This window comes from Bactrocera dorsalis, chromosome 2, assembly GCF_023373825.1.
Source record: "Bactrocera dorsalis isolate Fly_Bdor chromosome 2, ASM2337382v1, whole genome shotgun sequence".
In the NCBI taxonomy this organism is placed as follows: Eukaryota; Metazoa; Arthropoda; class Insecta; order Diptera; family Tephritidae; genus Bactrocera; species Bactrocera dorsalis.
In genome coordinates this window covers 73,484,902-73,502,284 of record NC_064304.1, presented here as the reverse complement: position 1 = coordinate 73,502,284, position 17,383 = coordinate 73,484,902, and the positions used below count along the sequence as shown (strand labels likewise).

The window sequence follows — 17,383 nt, the reverse complement described above, 5'->3', positions numbered from 1 at the left end:
TTACATGATTTAACAAAGAAGAATCGCCCGTTTGTATGGCAGTTGGAACAAGAAAAAGCTTTTGAGCAGCTTAAAGAACTACTTTGTACGGCGCCGATGTTAGCTTATCCAATACCTGGAAAGAAATTCATCCTGGATACAGATGCGAGCGCTTGTGGAATTGGAGGTGTCCTGTCTCAGCTCATCGACGGGCAAGAAAGAGTAATTGGGTATTACAGCAGAGTGCTCGGGAAACCAGAGAAAAACTACTGTGTGACGCGAAAAGAACTACTAGCTGTGGTGGAATGTGTAAAACATTTCCACAAGTATTTGTATGGACAACGATTCTTGCTGAGGACTGATCATGCAGCATTAAAATGGTTATTACAGTTTAAGAATCCGGAAGGCCAAATTGCACGATGGATCGAAAGATTACAGAATTACGACTTCGAAACGGAACATCGAAAGGGGATTCACCACAAAAATGCCGATGCATTATCACGTCGCCCTTGTCCACTGAAATGTAAACATTGCTCCAAATCAGAGGGAAAAGAAGGTATAATCGACGTGCGATTACTGAATATAGAACCTGAGGATGATTGGACTCCTCACCGCATCAGAATCAATCAGCTGGAGGACCCTGATCTTGCAAAGCTGATAATAGCCAAAGAAAATGGGGTACGACCACCAAAGGAACAAATAAGTAACGAGAGTCCAACGGCAAAAGCATATTGGGCCCAATGGAACAGCATAAACCTCGTTAATGGATACCTTCATCGTACCTGGGAAAGCGAAGATGGCAAACAGTCTCGTCTGCTGATCATAGTACCGAAGTCCATGATCCCGAAAGTATTGAAAGAATATCACAATGGACCTAGTGGAGGGCACCTTGGGATTACAAAAACTATAGAGAAGATTAAACAACGGTTCTACTGGATCGGTTGTGGAGATTCCATAGCAGAATGGATAAGTAATTGCGTAGAATGCATGGCAGCTAAAGGAACTAAAGCCAAAAGTCGCGGTAGGCTACAACAGTACAACGTGGGATCACCATTTGAACGAGTCGCAATGGATGTTGCAGGTCCGTTCCCAACCAGTACGGCCGGAAACAAATATCTACTGGTTGTCATGGACTAATTCAGTAAATGGCCAGAAGTATATACCTTACCAAACCAGGAAGCGAAGACCGTAGCCGAAGCGTTTGTAGAAAATTGGATAACAAGGTTCGGAGTGCCCGTCGAATTACACTCAGATCAAGGCAGAAATTTCGAATCTTCCATTTTCCAAGAAGTCTGTACATTATTGGGCATCCACAAGACACGGACAACAGCGCTACACCCACAATCAGATGGGATGGTAGAGAGATTCAACCGAACGCTCGAAGAACATCTGCGGAAAATCGTTGATAAAGACCAACGGAATTGGGACAAGTGCATTCAGATCTTCCTGCTGGCGTATCGTTCAGCGAAGCACGAGACAACTGTTTACACGCCGGCAAAGATTATTTTCGGATCTGATCTGCGACTCCCTGCTGATCTTAAGTTTAGAACGAATCCTACAGCTGTAAGAAATGATGGAGATTATTGTTCTGCCTTAAAGGAAGAAATGAATGAATTGCATCTAATGGTAAGACAGCATACGCATCTGATGAGCAATAAGATGAAGGACCGGTTCGATCAAGCGGCAAATTCAAAAGGTTTTGAAGAAGGTGATCTGGTCCTGTTGTACAATCCACTTCGAAAGAAAGGCTTGTCACCGAAACTGCAGACAGCCTGGGAAGGGCCCTATATGGTGATGAAACGACTTAATGACGTGGTATACCGCATACAAAGAAATGGAAAAGCACGATGTAAAATGAAAGTAGTACATTTGGAGAGGCTCGCCCCATTTGGTTCAAGAGGATTTGTGCCTAATCGGGACGATTAGGCTTTAGTGGAGGGCAGTGTTACAAAAGTAGTATTAAGATGTATTTGTATTGCTATATGCATCCCTTATTATGAACAATAGCTGTAGGTATATGGAATAGCATTTGTCTTGTTGTAGACATCTGGGGCCTCGAAACAATAGACATCTGGCGCCGCACTGTCTGCTTGTCTACTTAAACAATTGCTGAGTCTGGCGCCGCGGCTGTCTGCTTGCGTCTGGCGCCGTATAGCATTATGTTCTGGTAATTTCCAGACGCAATATTCTAGAAGGACACGTCGGCATCAGCGAGAAGTGCGTGGCTATATAAGCCGTGGCAACGCCAACGTAATGAATCAGTGTGCTAAGAGTAAACTGCTATAGTGTAGACGAGTTGTGAAATAAAGAGTTGTTGAATTAAATTAAACAGTGTTGATTTTATTTGTCAATCCAGAGATACGAACCTAACAAAGTAAACTAGCAAGCAGTAAATTCGTAACAGTATGTTTTACGACAAAGGCAATACACCTTGAGCTATGTAGTAATCTGACGACGGAATCTTTTCACGCGGCATTTGCTCGCTTCGTCCCTCGACATGGCTACCCATCAAAAATCATGAGCGAAAATGGCAAAATATTCATTGTAGCCCAAAGAGCCACAGAAAAGCTCCTCACGTGGGCGGTTTATGGGAATCAGCTGTAAAAAGCTTCAAATCCCATGTAAAACGAGTAGCTGAAAATTACAAATTCAATTATGAAGAGTTCACGACGTTATTAAATCGAATTGAAGCCGTTCTCAATTCACGGCCACCCACATTTCTCTCGCAAGACCCATCAGATTTTCGCCTTAACTCTAGGGCATTCTCTTAAAGAAGCACCCTTTCTGGGCATTCCTGAGCCAGGCGTGGACTCGCTATCCCTATTAAATCGATGGAAAGAATTAAAATTCTCCATCATAACTTCACCCGTCGATGGAAAGAAGAATACAAAGGGATCTTCTTAAATGATAACGTTGGAAGACTCCTGAACAAGCGCCCAAACTTGGAGATTACGTCCGCATGAATGATGATTGTCTTCCTTCTACCGAATGGCGGCTTGGCCGCATAGAAAAGCTGCACTACGGTTCCGACGGTCACATACGAGTCGTTGGTTTCCATACGCAAAACGAGGCCTATGATACCAATATCATCGGCGTACGCCAGCAGTTCTTCGTTGCTTTGTCGTTCTTCAAACATGTAATTGCTATTCGAACTTCTTCATGGGCGTGCAAAGGAACATCTGGTCCATTGTCATCAACTGGAGAATTGGGTTCGCCTTTTCCTAGCATTATGCTTTCACAGCTATTCAGCAGGCTGTAGAAGTGTTCCCTACATAATTTAGTATGTTCATCGGTTACTAGACCACGTCGTTCGGTTCTACAAGTGTATGCTCCGGTTTTGAAACCTTCTGTTAGTCGCCGCATTTTTTCGTAGAATCTTCGAGCATTTCACACTTACGCATTTCGGCCTCTCTCTTCTTCTGCCTGCAAATGCGTCTCGCTTCCCACTTCAACTCTCGGTATCTATCCCATCCCGCAGGTGTTGTGGTCGATCGTAACTTCGTCAGGTAAGCAGATTCCTGTCCGCTGCGACACAGCACTCCTCGTCGTACCTGCTGTTCTTTTGCCTTTTCCCAAAACCAATAGTTTCAGTTGCAGCTGTACGTAAGGAGCTTGAAATGCCATGCCACAGTTCCCTAATACCGGGTTGTTGATGAGTGCTTTCAGAGAACAGGAGTGCAAGTCGAGTAGAGAATCATTCAGATGTCTGCTGTGATTGCAGCTTCTCGACATCGAACTTTCCTTGTGTTTGTTTACGTGCGTTTTTGCTGCACAGAGGCGGCTCCGGGTCTTGGCTGCAGCAAGATCCGATGGGAGCGTAAACACATTTCGCACACAAGAGACGTGTCTTCCGTCTATCACAACAGAATCGATCTGGTTCGTGGTTTATCGATCCGGAGACAGCCAGGTAGCTTGATGTATTTTCTTGTGCTGGAATCTAGTACTACAAATAATTATATTTCGGGCCCCGGAAAAGCACGATTTTGACAGCATGGGTGCGCTCAAAGCCCTCATAGAAGGCATCTTTGGTCACATCATCCTTTTTTTCGTCGAGGCGTGAGCGCAAATCAGCGATATGTTGAAGAATTTCTCTTCGATGCAGATTGTGGCTAGACGTCCATCCACCGGAGTGAATGACAGAACTCAGCGACGGAGTCTTTCTTCCACCAAAAATCCCACACCGAATTTATGCTCTTTTATATGGCCACTGTAGTAAATGCAATAAGGACGTACTCGCTTCTACCTTTTCCAGTCAATTTCTTGCACGGAGGTGATGTCAGCCTTCACTCTAACTCGGACATCCAGCTGGGCAGCGGCACCTTCCCAATTAAGGGACCGGACATTCCAGATGTATGCTCTCAAATCGTAAACTTTAGTTCATTTGCCATGGTCGTCATCAAAAGGGGGGTCTCGCATCCGAGGCTCGTTTTTATTTTTCATTGGGTGCGTATTTTTACCTGGCGGGTCCCAAACCCAGTGCACAACCTTGTGAAGGGGAATGTTACGCATTCTCACTATATCTCGCCTTCAAACGAATATTCTTTAGCTACCCAGAGAATACTAGGCCCAGGATCGGAAGTCGTGAGCTGCTTGAGCCATATGTAAAAGTTTCTTTCGACTCCCAAGTGAATGGAAATCAGAGAACTTTCCTCACTTGCGTTAACTTCCGCACATGACTCCATCCTCCGTTCGTTCTCTCCAGCATTATTTTTAAAGAAATATGGAATAATCATTCCACCGGCCGACAAACGAAACGTTCGGGCATAGTTCCTTCCTCGATCAAACGCCAAACAATACTGAAAAAATAACATGACGTCTTGATCTATCAAAAAAAGTGTATAAATATATTAGTTTGGCTTCTTTGATATCATGATAAACGTGCAGGGATTTTAACCTACTGTATGAATAACATTGAATAAATTTGTATGGAAATATCATTATAAGAAAGGATAATTGTTCTGTTTATAGTGAAAATATTAATAAAAGAATTTATTTTATTTCTTTTAGGTCACCTTATCTATCTCTATACTTATCAGCTTGCATGTGTTTTTTCTCCTAGTAGTTGAAATTATACCTCCTACTTCGCTAGTTGTACCACTTTTAGGAAAATATCTGATATTTGCAATGATATTAGTGTCAATTAGGTAAGTACTAAATTTGCCATTATTTAGACATAAATAATTGAAATTATTGTACATACTTCTATTTTTACTCCACAGTATTTGTGTAACTGTCGTCGTTCTGAATGTACACTTTCGTTCTCCACAAACTCACCGAATGGCTCCCTGGGTGAAAAGTGTCTTCGTCAACTTACTTCCACAGTTCTTATTTATAAAAAGACCAAAATACAACATTGAAACAAGGTGAATATTTTCTTTTACACTCACGAAGATTAAAATGCAGAAGTATATACATAAATCTTACATTGACCGACAACTTGGCACAAGATTTTTTAGAAAAACGAAAGTCATTATATGTACATTAGTCTAAGAGCCCGTGACATCCAGACCTTCGTCATTTGATAAAAGCTGAAAGTTTGTTGAAGTATGCTTTTAACATATGTAGGTAAGAACGATGGCAAAATGTGAAATTCCAGTCATCGTGGCTTAGGGGGGTAGCGGGTGGGACAGGTGCATAAAATAACAGCCAACTTTCGTTATTTTATAAAGCGTAATTTTTTAATATGTTATTCGGAATAACATTACAAACCATCTTATTTATTGCCAGACACTTTTTATGGTGGCAATCCCTTGCCAGACGCCCTAAAACTTTAATAAATTTTAATTCTACTTTCGTTATAGTATAAAAAAAAAAAATAAAAAAAAATAAAAAAAAATAAAAGTTTAAAAATTAACCTATTTGGTAACTTACTAAATAATGTGTAAATTTAATGCGAAATTAAACTTCTCATTCAAATTTGATTGCATAGCTAATACATAAAAGGACTGAAAATATTTCTTTTGTAATTACGACATATAGGCTATAGAAATTATTTATCATATCTAATTAATAGAAATATTTATTTAAATTTTCAAAGAAGCGCATTGTTTCTTTTGAAATTTACAAAATTATAAACATTCTTCATAGCTTTCATTATTAATAGGTATTGCTTTCGTAATTTTCTTCATACTCTTCATCACTGCTGCACCATATTTCTTCTGGCTCGTTGTCAGTGTCATCTTCTTCGTTAGTTTCTGTAAAAAAAGTTACACAATTATGAAAAGTAAAAATTTATTTATAATAATTTGAAGTAATATGTATATACCTGATATAGTTTGCAGTGCATCACTGACAAAATTCGGTAACTGATCGCCTTCAAACCATTTAAAATTGTATTGGCTGTTAACTTGTACCCAACCATTGTTTGCTGGTTCATGTATTGATGGAATTTTCTTATGAGCATTATTCCAAATGCTGGATATATAATTAGCACGTCGAAATTGTTGGAATAGCTCTGATTTACAGGGTGGCAGACTGTTCCCATCAAAATTGCATATTTTTTTTCGCTGAAACGCTTCATTAACATCGCAGACCGTATAATTATTAATAAACAATTGAGGACGGGCAGCATCAACATCAATTATCGTACCAACATTATATATATCACATATGAATTGCTGTATTATGTCAAAAGTGCTTTGTATTTCACTATCATCTTCAAATAATTGAGTGTCGCCGAATTATATAAATGTCTTTTGATATTTTTCTGTAGTAATTAATATTTTGTACGGTCCTAATTTTCCTTTTCGAAAAAAATCTGGGTTATAATCGCAACCTGTGATTGCATGAAACCCAGGTAAGCTTTTGCAAATGGAGTCGCCTAACTTGGTGTGTATCTTTGTGAGGTCTACATACCTTAAATTATATAAATAAAAATTGGATTTGTTTCAACATATACCATATATACCTACATACATATGTATGTTTGTTTTTTTATCATCATATTTGTGCATAATCATGTGCATATATACATATGTGTATAATATATACACAAACCTACATATATACATACATACATACGAGGTGTGTTCAAAAACTATCGCGAATTTGTATTTTTCCAAAAATTATTTATTTATTCATAAATATCTATTTTGTCCCCTTCAAAGTAATCCCCATGAGATATTATACACTTGTGCCAACGGGTTTTCCAATCTTCGAAGCACTTCAAAAAATCATTTTTTTTATCTTCTTCAGCTCCTCCTTCGATGCCGTCTTTATCTCGTCAAGAGAAGCGTAACGTCATCCTTTCATGGGCCTCTTCAGTTTAGGGAACAAGAAAAAGTCACAGGGGGCCAGATCTGGGGAATACGCTGGCTGCGGCATCATTAGTGTGTTGTTTTTGGCCAAAAAGTCGCGCACAAGCAACGATGTGTGAGCAGGGGCGTTATCGTGGTGCAAAAGCCAATTTTTGTTCTTCCACAAATCCGGGCGTTTCTGGCGGATTGCTTCGCGCAAATTGCGCATAACTTGCAGGTAATACTTTATTGACCGTTCTTCCCTGTGGCAAGAACTCATGATGCACCACGCCCCTGCAATCGAAGAAAACTGTCAGTTACGATTCGCGATACTTTTTGAATACACCTCGTAATATTGGAGTTGGGATAGTATCATCCCTATTTTATCAATTAACTATTATCATGCCATATACTAAGTATATGTTCCCTGGATTTCATTAAGGTAGCTCACATACAATCACCAATCATGTGGAGTACAATCAGCAGCAATTCCCCTGACAGCCGGTTCTACGCACCGGAATTGACTCGGATTTTATCCGACCAAGGGTTGTTTTTTCGGCGATCTAACTTCGTTTGAATCGGGGAGTACTAATTTGTGTTTGTCGTCATTGGAGCAACGCCTTGCTGCAGGGTTGCTCCGTATCCTCTTGACTCGTGCTGGCACTGAGTCCAACCCGGGCCCGGAAGAATTTTTCTGTTGCGTCTGCGCAAAAAGGATCCATCCAAACTCCACCTCGGTCAGGTGTAATACATGCAATGGATGGAGCCATCTTAACCCTTAAATGCATGGTTTTTCTTTTTTAAATACCATAAATTGTAGCAGGTAGAAAATTAAACATAGATTAAGGGAAAAATAAAGAAAAAAATTTTATTTTCTAAAAAGTATTCTTTTTTTCAAAATAACTTACTGATGTAGATATACATCAGTATGCATTACAGTCACTATTAATAATGAAACTAAGTACTATTCTATTAAACGATTGTCTTCGAATTATGCTTACTGTAGTGTATGAAAATCTTTGAAGCAGTTGTTTTTCTGATTAAGACACAACGGTACATTACATTTGGTACACGAACATTGTGTGGAGCCCTTACAATTGGGCATCTTGCACCGTAATCGATTGGCAAATACAGGTCAATGTTCGACACTATCTACGCGCACATCTTTTGGCGGGAGCGGATGATGTGGACCTTTTTAATTTATATGAAGCTCGCATTCTAAAGAGGAAGTACTAGGACGCCCTCTTTTACTACCACTAGGCATACCTATATTACACAGTGTATCAGCCAAACAATTTCGATACTCTCCAAGATTAGGCAGTTGCTTTTTTGGGACACCTTTAGCAGTTAGGTTTTTTTTCATAAGCACCCATGAGTTGATCACAGTGAGGTCCAGTAAATGGTAAAACAAGCGTAAATACCATTTCCGGCTCTTCACTCGAATCCGGTAACGTCCTAAAAAGCTGTCCATGAGATCAACTCCGCCCATATGCATATTGTATTCTTGCACAATTTTGGGGCAAGGAATATCAATTTTTTGTTTAGTCTTTTTATCGTATCTTGATAATTTTCCAACAGGTTCGGCGCCAACGTAAGTAGATAAAAGAGTGACGACTTTATTGTCTTTCCATGCAGTGGCCGAAAAGTCTACTCCATCTGAATGGGAAACTCGTTCCTCATAAGTACCTCTCGGAATACAAGATTTCATAAATTCCTTTTTGTCAGGGAGCCGACAATTGGGTAGCCTGTTCTGTTGAATAGTTCCCACACATTGCATACCCTTTTTTTCAAATAATTAACCAAAGGCAGGGATGTAAATTATCGAAAAATACAATATGATTGTTCATCCTTGGTATGGCTCTCGCCAAACGTATAACAACGTTATTTGTTATTCAGAGATCAGGCTCATCGGCTGGTTTGCGTTGTTTCTCTTCTTGTCCAGAATAGACCTCAAATCTGTAAGCGTATCCCGTAAGATTACAGAGAACAAAAAGCTTATAACCCCACTTGTGAGGCTTATTAGGTAAATATTGTTTTAGGAAATGTGCAATTTTAGTTGAACACATTCAAGTCGTTGTTCTATTGCAACTGATGGAAATGTTGTATTTAGCTGTTCTATCACAGGCCGAATCTTATGGAGGCGATCGTGATCAGAATGATCTCGCGGATGATGTTTACTATTGTCGTTGAAATGTAAATAGCTCTTAATCATCTCAAATCTACTTACCGGCATTGCGCTCTTTACAGGTTCGTAGCCAAATTTGAAATGTCAGTATGAGCGTACGCTAGGAAAATGCTCCACTGACATAAATAAAAGAATTCCTATCAATTTTTTTTAACTCCCCAACAGTAATAGTAAATGATATTGAAGGGTTCTCTTGTACTAAATTTTCATGACCTTCCTGCATGGGTAAACAAGTAATAGTTTGACTGGATAGGCTAGGAAAACCTTGAACTATAGGTTGATCAATATAGGTAGGATCTTTTTCCTCTGCATCCTCGACTTCCAATTCACGAATTGTTTCTCTTGCATTGGCGTAAAAGGTTTCTTCATCTTCACTTTCATCTTCCAAACCGTCCTTAGATATATTTCCATCTTCTAAGGCCGCTAGAAGTTGTTCTATGTCTCTATACGCCACTTTACGGGACATTCTAGAAAAATAATTATATAATTCATATGAATAAATTATATATTTATGTATAAGAAATAAGTCAAACATAAAAAAGATATTATTATACCCACAGTAAAACTATTATTTGACGATTTTGCATACTGATGTATTTCTACATCACAATTATAACGCTCGTATTTACTATAACTGTTATTGAATTCTAAATAAAACCAATGTAATGTGTTTTCTTACCTTTATCCTCTCATAAATCAATTTTAGCATGTAATAATACTATTAACTATCCACCAAAATGAAATTACAATTTTACCGCCAATGTGTGTATTTGTAAGTGGCGCGCCAAGCTGTAAAATTATTAAAATTAAAAAGTGAAATTTCATATCATGAAAGTTTGCGTTCAAAAACCAACACAGATATTTTTAGCATCTAATAAAAGTAAAAAGTACTGTGTTTAAGTTACCGTTTAGAAATTATGTAAGGAAGAAAACACTGACAAGTGCGACAACCGCCCCTACGGGTTCTGCAGCTGCAACAAACACCACCAACACGCCACTCTCTCACCCCCAGGATCACCCACGGACACCCGCGACAAACCAGACTCTTTCAATTTAACTGCAACGGACCCCAGAGTAAGATAGATGAGATAGTTGCACTTATGAATCGGGAACGTGTATCGATAACTGCGGTCCAAGAAACCAAGTTAAACAGCCGCTCAGATCTTCTGAGTTGTGCAGGTTTCAACGTTATACGTAAAGATCGCGAGCGAGATAGTGATGGTGGCCTAGCTTTCATATTGCACAACACCGTCAGTATCGTTTAATCGAAGAAGACATCGACCCCAGGGATACTACCCTAGAATGTCAGGGCATAGCTATCCGGTCAGGCGATGTCGAGCTCGAAATATTTAATATATACATCCCCCCAGTTACATGTTGCCCCACAGGATATCACCTGAATATAGGTGCGCTACTTCGTGGTGACAACCGTATGGTACTAGGCGACTTTAACGCGCACCACGATCTTTGGCATTCCTGCCTGTCAAATGATCGTAAGGGGATGAAGCTGGCGGAACAGATTGACGACTCGATATTCTGCACAATGAATGACGAAGCCCCCACCAGAGTTATGGGCACCTGTAATAGCTCGCCTGATATTACCATTGCTAGTGATGGTCTGATAAATAGCATAACCTGGCGACCTATGCTAACTCCCTCATCAGACCATCTCCTCATAGTTATCTCGATCGAGAAGCCTCCTGATTTCGTTTCTGTGGACAACCATACCTTTATTAACTTAAAAAAAGCTAATTGGGTCGGCTTCACAGAATTTACCGAGAGCACCTTCAACGCTCTACCCATTCCTACGGACGTATGCGTTGGCGAACGTCAATTCCTCAAGCTACAGCTCGCTTCATCCCGGCTGGAAGAATAGCGGAAATCCGCCCCAATATCCCAGCCGAAGCAGCTGTTTTAGCTAACAAGCGCGACACCTTACGCCATGCCGATCCCGGGGATCCCCGAATAAGGGATCTCAATTTGCAGATTCGGCGTATAGTAAATCGACATAAGCGGACGAAATGTATAGAGCACCTGAAGTCCTGCAACCTCTCCACCGATGTGAGTAAGCTTTGGGCTACTGTCAAAGCTTTGTCTAATCCGAAGAGACATGACGACCGCGTTGAAGTTTAATTCAATGGTCATGCCTCTTCGGACCCGAAGAAGTGGGCGAGCTATTTTAGCCGGCAGTTTACACTGCACCCTTCGGTAGACAAAGCCAAACGATATGTTAACCGGCGGCTGCGCAAAATGCCTAACGACTGAGCGCCGCTTACTTTCACCGATGAGGAGGTTCAGAGTGTCATCAACAAAGCAAAATCTTCCAAATCCATTGACCCTGATGGAATCAACATGGTAATGTTAAAGCATCTAGGCTCGACGGGAGTAAAATATCTCACCAAGGTCCTCAACCTGTCGCTCACCACTCTTCAAATACCCGATTTGTGGACAGTCGGAAGAGTGGTCCCACTACTGAAACCTGGGAAACCCGTCAACAAAGGGGAATCTTATCGTCCGATAACTCTCCTCTCCCCAGTAGTGAAGACACTTGAGGCCTTGTTACTCCCGACTTTCACTCACCACCTGAGCCTAGCCAGCCACCAGCATGGATTCCGCAAAGTGCACAGCACTTAGCGTCACCCTGCGAAAGAACGATCCTCGTAGCGCTGGACCTGTCAAAAGTTTTTGACACGGTCAATCACCCAACGCTACTGCAGGACATCGAAAAAACCACTCTCCCTCTAGGGCTAAGGAGGTGGGCCATGAACTATTTGAACGGTCGTCAGTCATCCGTACTATTTTGAGGTGAAACATCTAAACTGAGAAGAATTAAACAGGGGGTTCCTCAGGGTGGTGTCCTCTCCCCGTTACTGTTTAACTTCTATATCTCGAAACTTCCTCAACCACCAGAGGGGATTTCCATTACCTCGTACGCAGATGACTGCACGATATTGACGTCGGCCAATGGAATCGATGGCATATGTTCGAAAGTAAACAACTACCTCTCCGACCTTTCTCGTTTCCTCACTGCACGAAATCTCCAACTTTCACCCACCAAATCCACAGCGACCATATTTACAAACTGGACGAAGGAGTATAGACTTGAACTAAATATTGCAGTCGATGGCGTAAAAATTCCGACTGTCAATAACCCTAAGATTTTAGGCGTAACCCTCGATAGTCTATGCTCCTTCTCTCCCTATACGACCGCGATTATCGCCAAGTTACAGAGCCGCAGCAAAATCCTCAAGTCGCTAGCCGGCAGCACAAGGGGAAAAGACAAAGAAACGTTGCTGACAACTTACAATGCAATCGGCTGGCCGGTCCTCAACTACGCGGCACCAAGATGGTCACCTAGATGCAGTGGTACGCAGATGAGGAAACTTCAGACCTGCCAGAATACAGCACTCCGGACCACGACGAGATGCCTCTTGCTGTCTTCCGTTGAACACCTCCACAGTGAGACGCGCATGCTACCTAAAAAGGAGCATAATGAGCTCCTCTCCAGGCAGTTCCTGCTGGGATGTCTCCGTAGGAATCACCCTTGCAGCCAGGAGCATCAAGAGGTCATTCCTCGACTACGTCGATGACATCGCACAGTACGCCGACCTGACTTCGGACGCAACGAACTTTCGACAGGCACTGACCGCCATTCACAGTGGAGCCATCAACAACTTCTCCGACTCTCTTCCCGTAAATGGCGTTCTTGGAGTCAAACCACCACCTATTGCAGACGAAGAGCTCCAGTTGCCGCGAGAAACGCGAGTGACCCTAGCGCAACTTCGTTCTGGATACTGTAACAGGTTAAACTCCTACTTATCCAGAATCGACCCCGACATACCTAATGTATGTGCTGCATGCAACGAGTCTCCGCATGACACTGGCCACCTCTTTGCATGCCCTACAAACCCTACCCATCTTACACCTTCCTCCATTTGGTCCGACCACGTCGAAACAGCATCTTGGGCCTACCGTTAGATGACCTCGACGACAACACAAACAACCCTTACCATCCTAACGGGTATTAGCAAACCGTTAAAACAACAACAGTACAATCAGCAGGATTTTCGAAAACCCTGGTAATAGTTATATGGGGATAGATCAAGCTTACGCCCTATTTCATCCATTTCAGTCAGCAAGGGGAAAATATGTTCTGTTATTTTAATTGAGATAACTCAAACATTGGCCCACATATTCAACATAAAGTCAACGGGAAGTTCAAAAATGTTTATATTTGGATTATATGGTCTCAAGGTCCACATATACGGTACCTAAGGGCTTGAACAGCTTTGATTGGATTTGGACAATTTTTGATCATAAGGTGGCATACTTTTATAGAATTATTACTTTTTATCCCGTTATATTAATTAATCTTTGTTTACATATGTACTGGAGAGTGAAAGAACCAAATGGATTTTAGTAATGCGTTGTGTGGGAAGTCAGCATTTGTCTGGTTTTGCCTATTTTAACACTGTGATATAAGAATATGAGAAAAATGACACGAACTAAATTTAATGGAAGTCGTCGACCGGATGCCTAGATATGTAATTCCTACAAAAAGTGGGTAGTGCCACGTCCATCGTCCAATTTTCATATCGGTTCCCATAAAGGCCTCTCAACCATATAATGTCTCTGGCGTATTTACTTATTGATTTATTGCGCTTTTTTTACTTTTGAACAGTTCCGATATATGGAGAGTGAGCGGGGATATCTTCCGATTTCATCCATTTTTATATTTTCGATAGGAGTTATTATAATATTTGCGACGAGCAAATTTAGTTGTTGCTTTAGTAGTTTAGGAGGTATATACGTTAAACTTATTTAAGGGCACACCCAACCCCACTTTTTCAAAATTTTTTGTACAGAAACGACCCTTTGCTTTTGCAACCTGTTGCTAATGATTGTACGTATCACTTCAAACTAAGCGAGATAGATATAGGGTTGTATAAAAATTTACATGCCTTGATAAAACGTGGTGTGCAGGTTTCCTAACAAAGGAAAAATACGAGTTTGTAGATGGGCGTAATTGGACCACTATCACGCACACAAACCGCCATTAACCGAAAACCTATAAAGTGCCATAACTAAGGACCTTATAAAGATATAAAACTTCTATGTGGTATAAGGGATCTTAGTAGCCCCGCCCCTTAACAAGTTTAATGTACATGTCTCCCAAGCCACTAAGCTACAACAACCAAATTTCCTGGGTATAAATCTTATGGAAGACTCCCCTTTTAAAGATACGGTTATAAAATACTCAAAGCACAATAAATCAATAAGAAACTACGCTAGAGATACTAGATTTTAATCTCGAGATGGTATAAGAAACCTTTATCGGAACCGTTGTGAAAATTAGACGAAGAGCGTGGCACCGCTCCCTTTTTGGTGAATTCCCATATCTCAGGATCCGACAAACCCATTTCGACAAAATTTGGTACGTGCCATTCTCTTCATATCTTCATTCTCTTCACGCCTACTACTCATATAACACAATTTTAAATTCCTCTTGATTATTCAAATTCAAAAGTTATTCAAACCCATCAAAAACTGTGCAAGCACTTATATACGTATATGTACATTTAGACTCAAGTATTTAATGATGGATTTTGATCGAAAATATTGGACAATGTGTGAGATATGTATTATTATTGAAATTCAGGTATAATATTTCTCTGACAATGGTATGTGTGTGTGTAAAAATGGGTTAAATCGGAGCAATACTTCCCTTAGCCCAAATATATCGTATACACACAATATGTTCCAACTTCCGGGTGACTTTGTACCGCATACGAGTATACGGAAGTTTTACTCGGAACTGTGTATCTTTGTGCCTAAAATTGGTAAATTTGAGCGAAAGCTTGACCTAGCGCTTACAAAATAACATCAGGATTTTCGAAATTCCATGTGACTTTACTCCATATGATTGTTTTTTTAATGTGGCATGTTAATAATGATTTTCGTTTTTTTAACAAACCTTATGTGTCGGCCAGTGGATGAGTTATATAAAGTATATGTATGTATATGTAAAATTGCTGGGATTTCGATCCTCTGGTTGACGCTTTACAGATTAAAGTATTTTCCTTTAACGCACATATTTCCTAACCCATTTAAGATACTAGAACCAAATTCGAGCAATATAAATAATTTAAGTACCCCTACCGACACTGTAAAAATTAATGATAATTTTGCCCACTCCCCATATATTATTTCTGTTAGTAACTTATTTAAATTTTATACCTGAAGTGGTACGAGAGGGATTTATTATCCTTATTTATTATTCTTAATATATATTAGTATAAAAAATACCTTACATTATATTACGTTATTATTTACTGTACCCTTAAAAGTAAACTCAGTTTTTTTATGCTATATTCCTGGTTTCATATTTTAATTCCATTGACTCATAAAAATATTTATTTTTGTGCTTCAACACTTTGTCAATTTTACATTCGCAATTGTTAATTAGTCCATATTTTTATTATTCTTCTACATACTCAATCTTATCAATTAAATATTTTGGTGTAGTTTGATTTTTAGCATGCTAGCTGCCATAAGGGTTCATATCAAATCGTTGTCTGATTTTGAGCCATTTTAAAGTTCCTAGCAGTGGTGTGTATTCACTGTATTGTAATATACTGCTAGGAGCAAAAAATATATGATATTCAGAAAACATTGATTCACATATGTACTCGCCGCTGTTTTTCGGAAAAATTTAGAGAATAAATTGAATAATTTTACTCATCGTTAAAATCGCCGAAGTAAGGAAGGGCTAAGTACTGGTGCAACGGAACAATTTATACTCTTCCAACTTGTAAGAATCAAAGCCAGTGAAATACTTTAAAGTTGTTCAAAATGTTCGAAAATGCTGACATTAGTTAATTAGGGACTAGACCAAGTTTTCGCTCAAATGTATCTATTTTAGGCACAAAGATACACTGTACAAGTAAAACACGCTCTCTTATTTTCATTGGGATAACTCACATTTTGGGCGACATATGGGGTACAAAGTCACCAGAAACTTAGAAAATTTTTATATTAAGTATATGGGGGCTAATAATTAGATGGCTAGCTGTAAACGTTATTGGCGCAAAGTTTTATCTTGTTATATTAATTGCTTCTTAATTTGTGTACTGGAAACGAACGATTGAAGTGGAATTTAATAAACATGGGAAGACATCGCTCATTTTTACAACATAAAATTATAATATTTTTGTAAAATATACGATTGGAATTTAAGTGTGTTCTGCCCAATCCACAAAATAGGAGACCCCATAATCTGCGCCTACTACCGTAGGATAAGCCTCCTCAACATCGCGTTCTGTCCACCGTATTGTGTGAAAGATAAAAGCCAACCGTCAACAAATTGATTGGAACTTATCTTTGAAAGGATCCGAGAAAATAAAATCGACACTCCCTTCTTCGTCGATTTCGGCAGCAAAAAAGCTGCCTTTATGCCGCGATTTCTGAATTTGGTATCCCCGTAAAACTAATACGGCTGTGTAAACTGACGTTGAGCAACACCAAAAGCTCCGTCAGGATCGTTAAGAACCTCTCCGAGCCATTCGGTACCAAACGAGGTTTCAGACAAGGCGAGTCTCTTTCGTGTGACTTCTTCAACTTTCTTCTGGAGAAAATAATTCGAGCTGCAGAACTAAACTTAGAAGGTACAATATTCTATAAGAGTGTACAGCTGCTGGCGTATGCTGGTGATGCCTTAAAAACCCCCGCTTTGTTCTGCTCTTTCCTGAATGGATAAGGCAGCGAAGCAAATGGGTCTAGTGGTGAACGGGCGCAATACGAAATGTCACCTGTCATCAAACAAACAGACGTCGCACTCGCAACTAGGCACCCACGTCACTGTTGACAACGTCCTGTGTGTTAACGACAGCATTTCTTCACGGCGTTCAAAATCACAACGGATCAAATCAATGCGTTGATCAGCGCCGTGAGAATGTTAGGCATTTTCTGTATTAAAATGCCAGTG

The 17,383-nt window shown here is 40.1% G+C and overlaps 1 protein-coding gene across 6 annotated transcripts in view; it reads left to right on the top strand.

Moving 5' to 3' along the window:
- The window catches only part of LOC105222584 (acetylcholine receptor subunit alpha-like), a 374,463-nt gene that overhangs the window by 307,161 nt on the left and 49,919 nt on the right, over nucleotides 1-17,383 (top strand). For all 6 annotated transcript variants that reach the window (XM_049450054.1, XM_049450055.1, XM_049450051.1 and 3 more), the window contains 2 exons: nucleotides 4,987-5,123; nucleotides 5,199-5,342. In XM_049450054.1, the coding sequence (XP_049306011.1) occupies nucleotides 4,987-5,123; nucleotides 5,199-5,342 (281 nt within the window). The remainder of the gene's footprint in view (nucleotides 1-4,986; nucleotides 5,124-5,198; nucleotides 5,343-17,383) is intronic.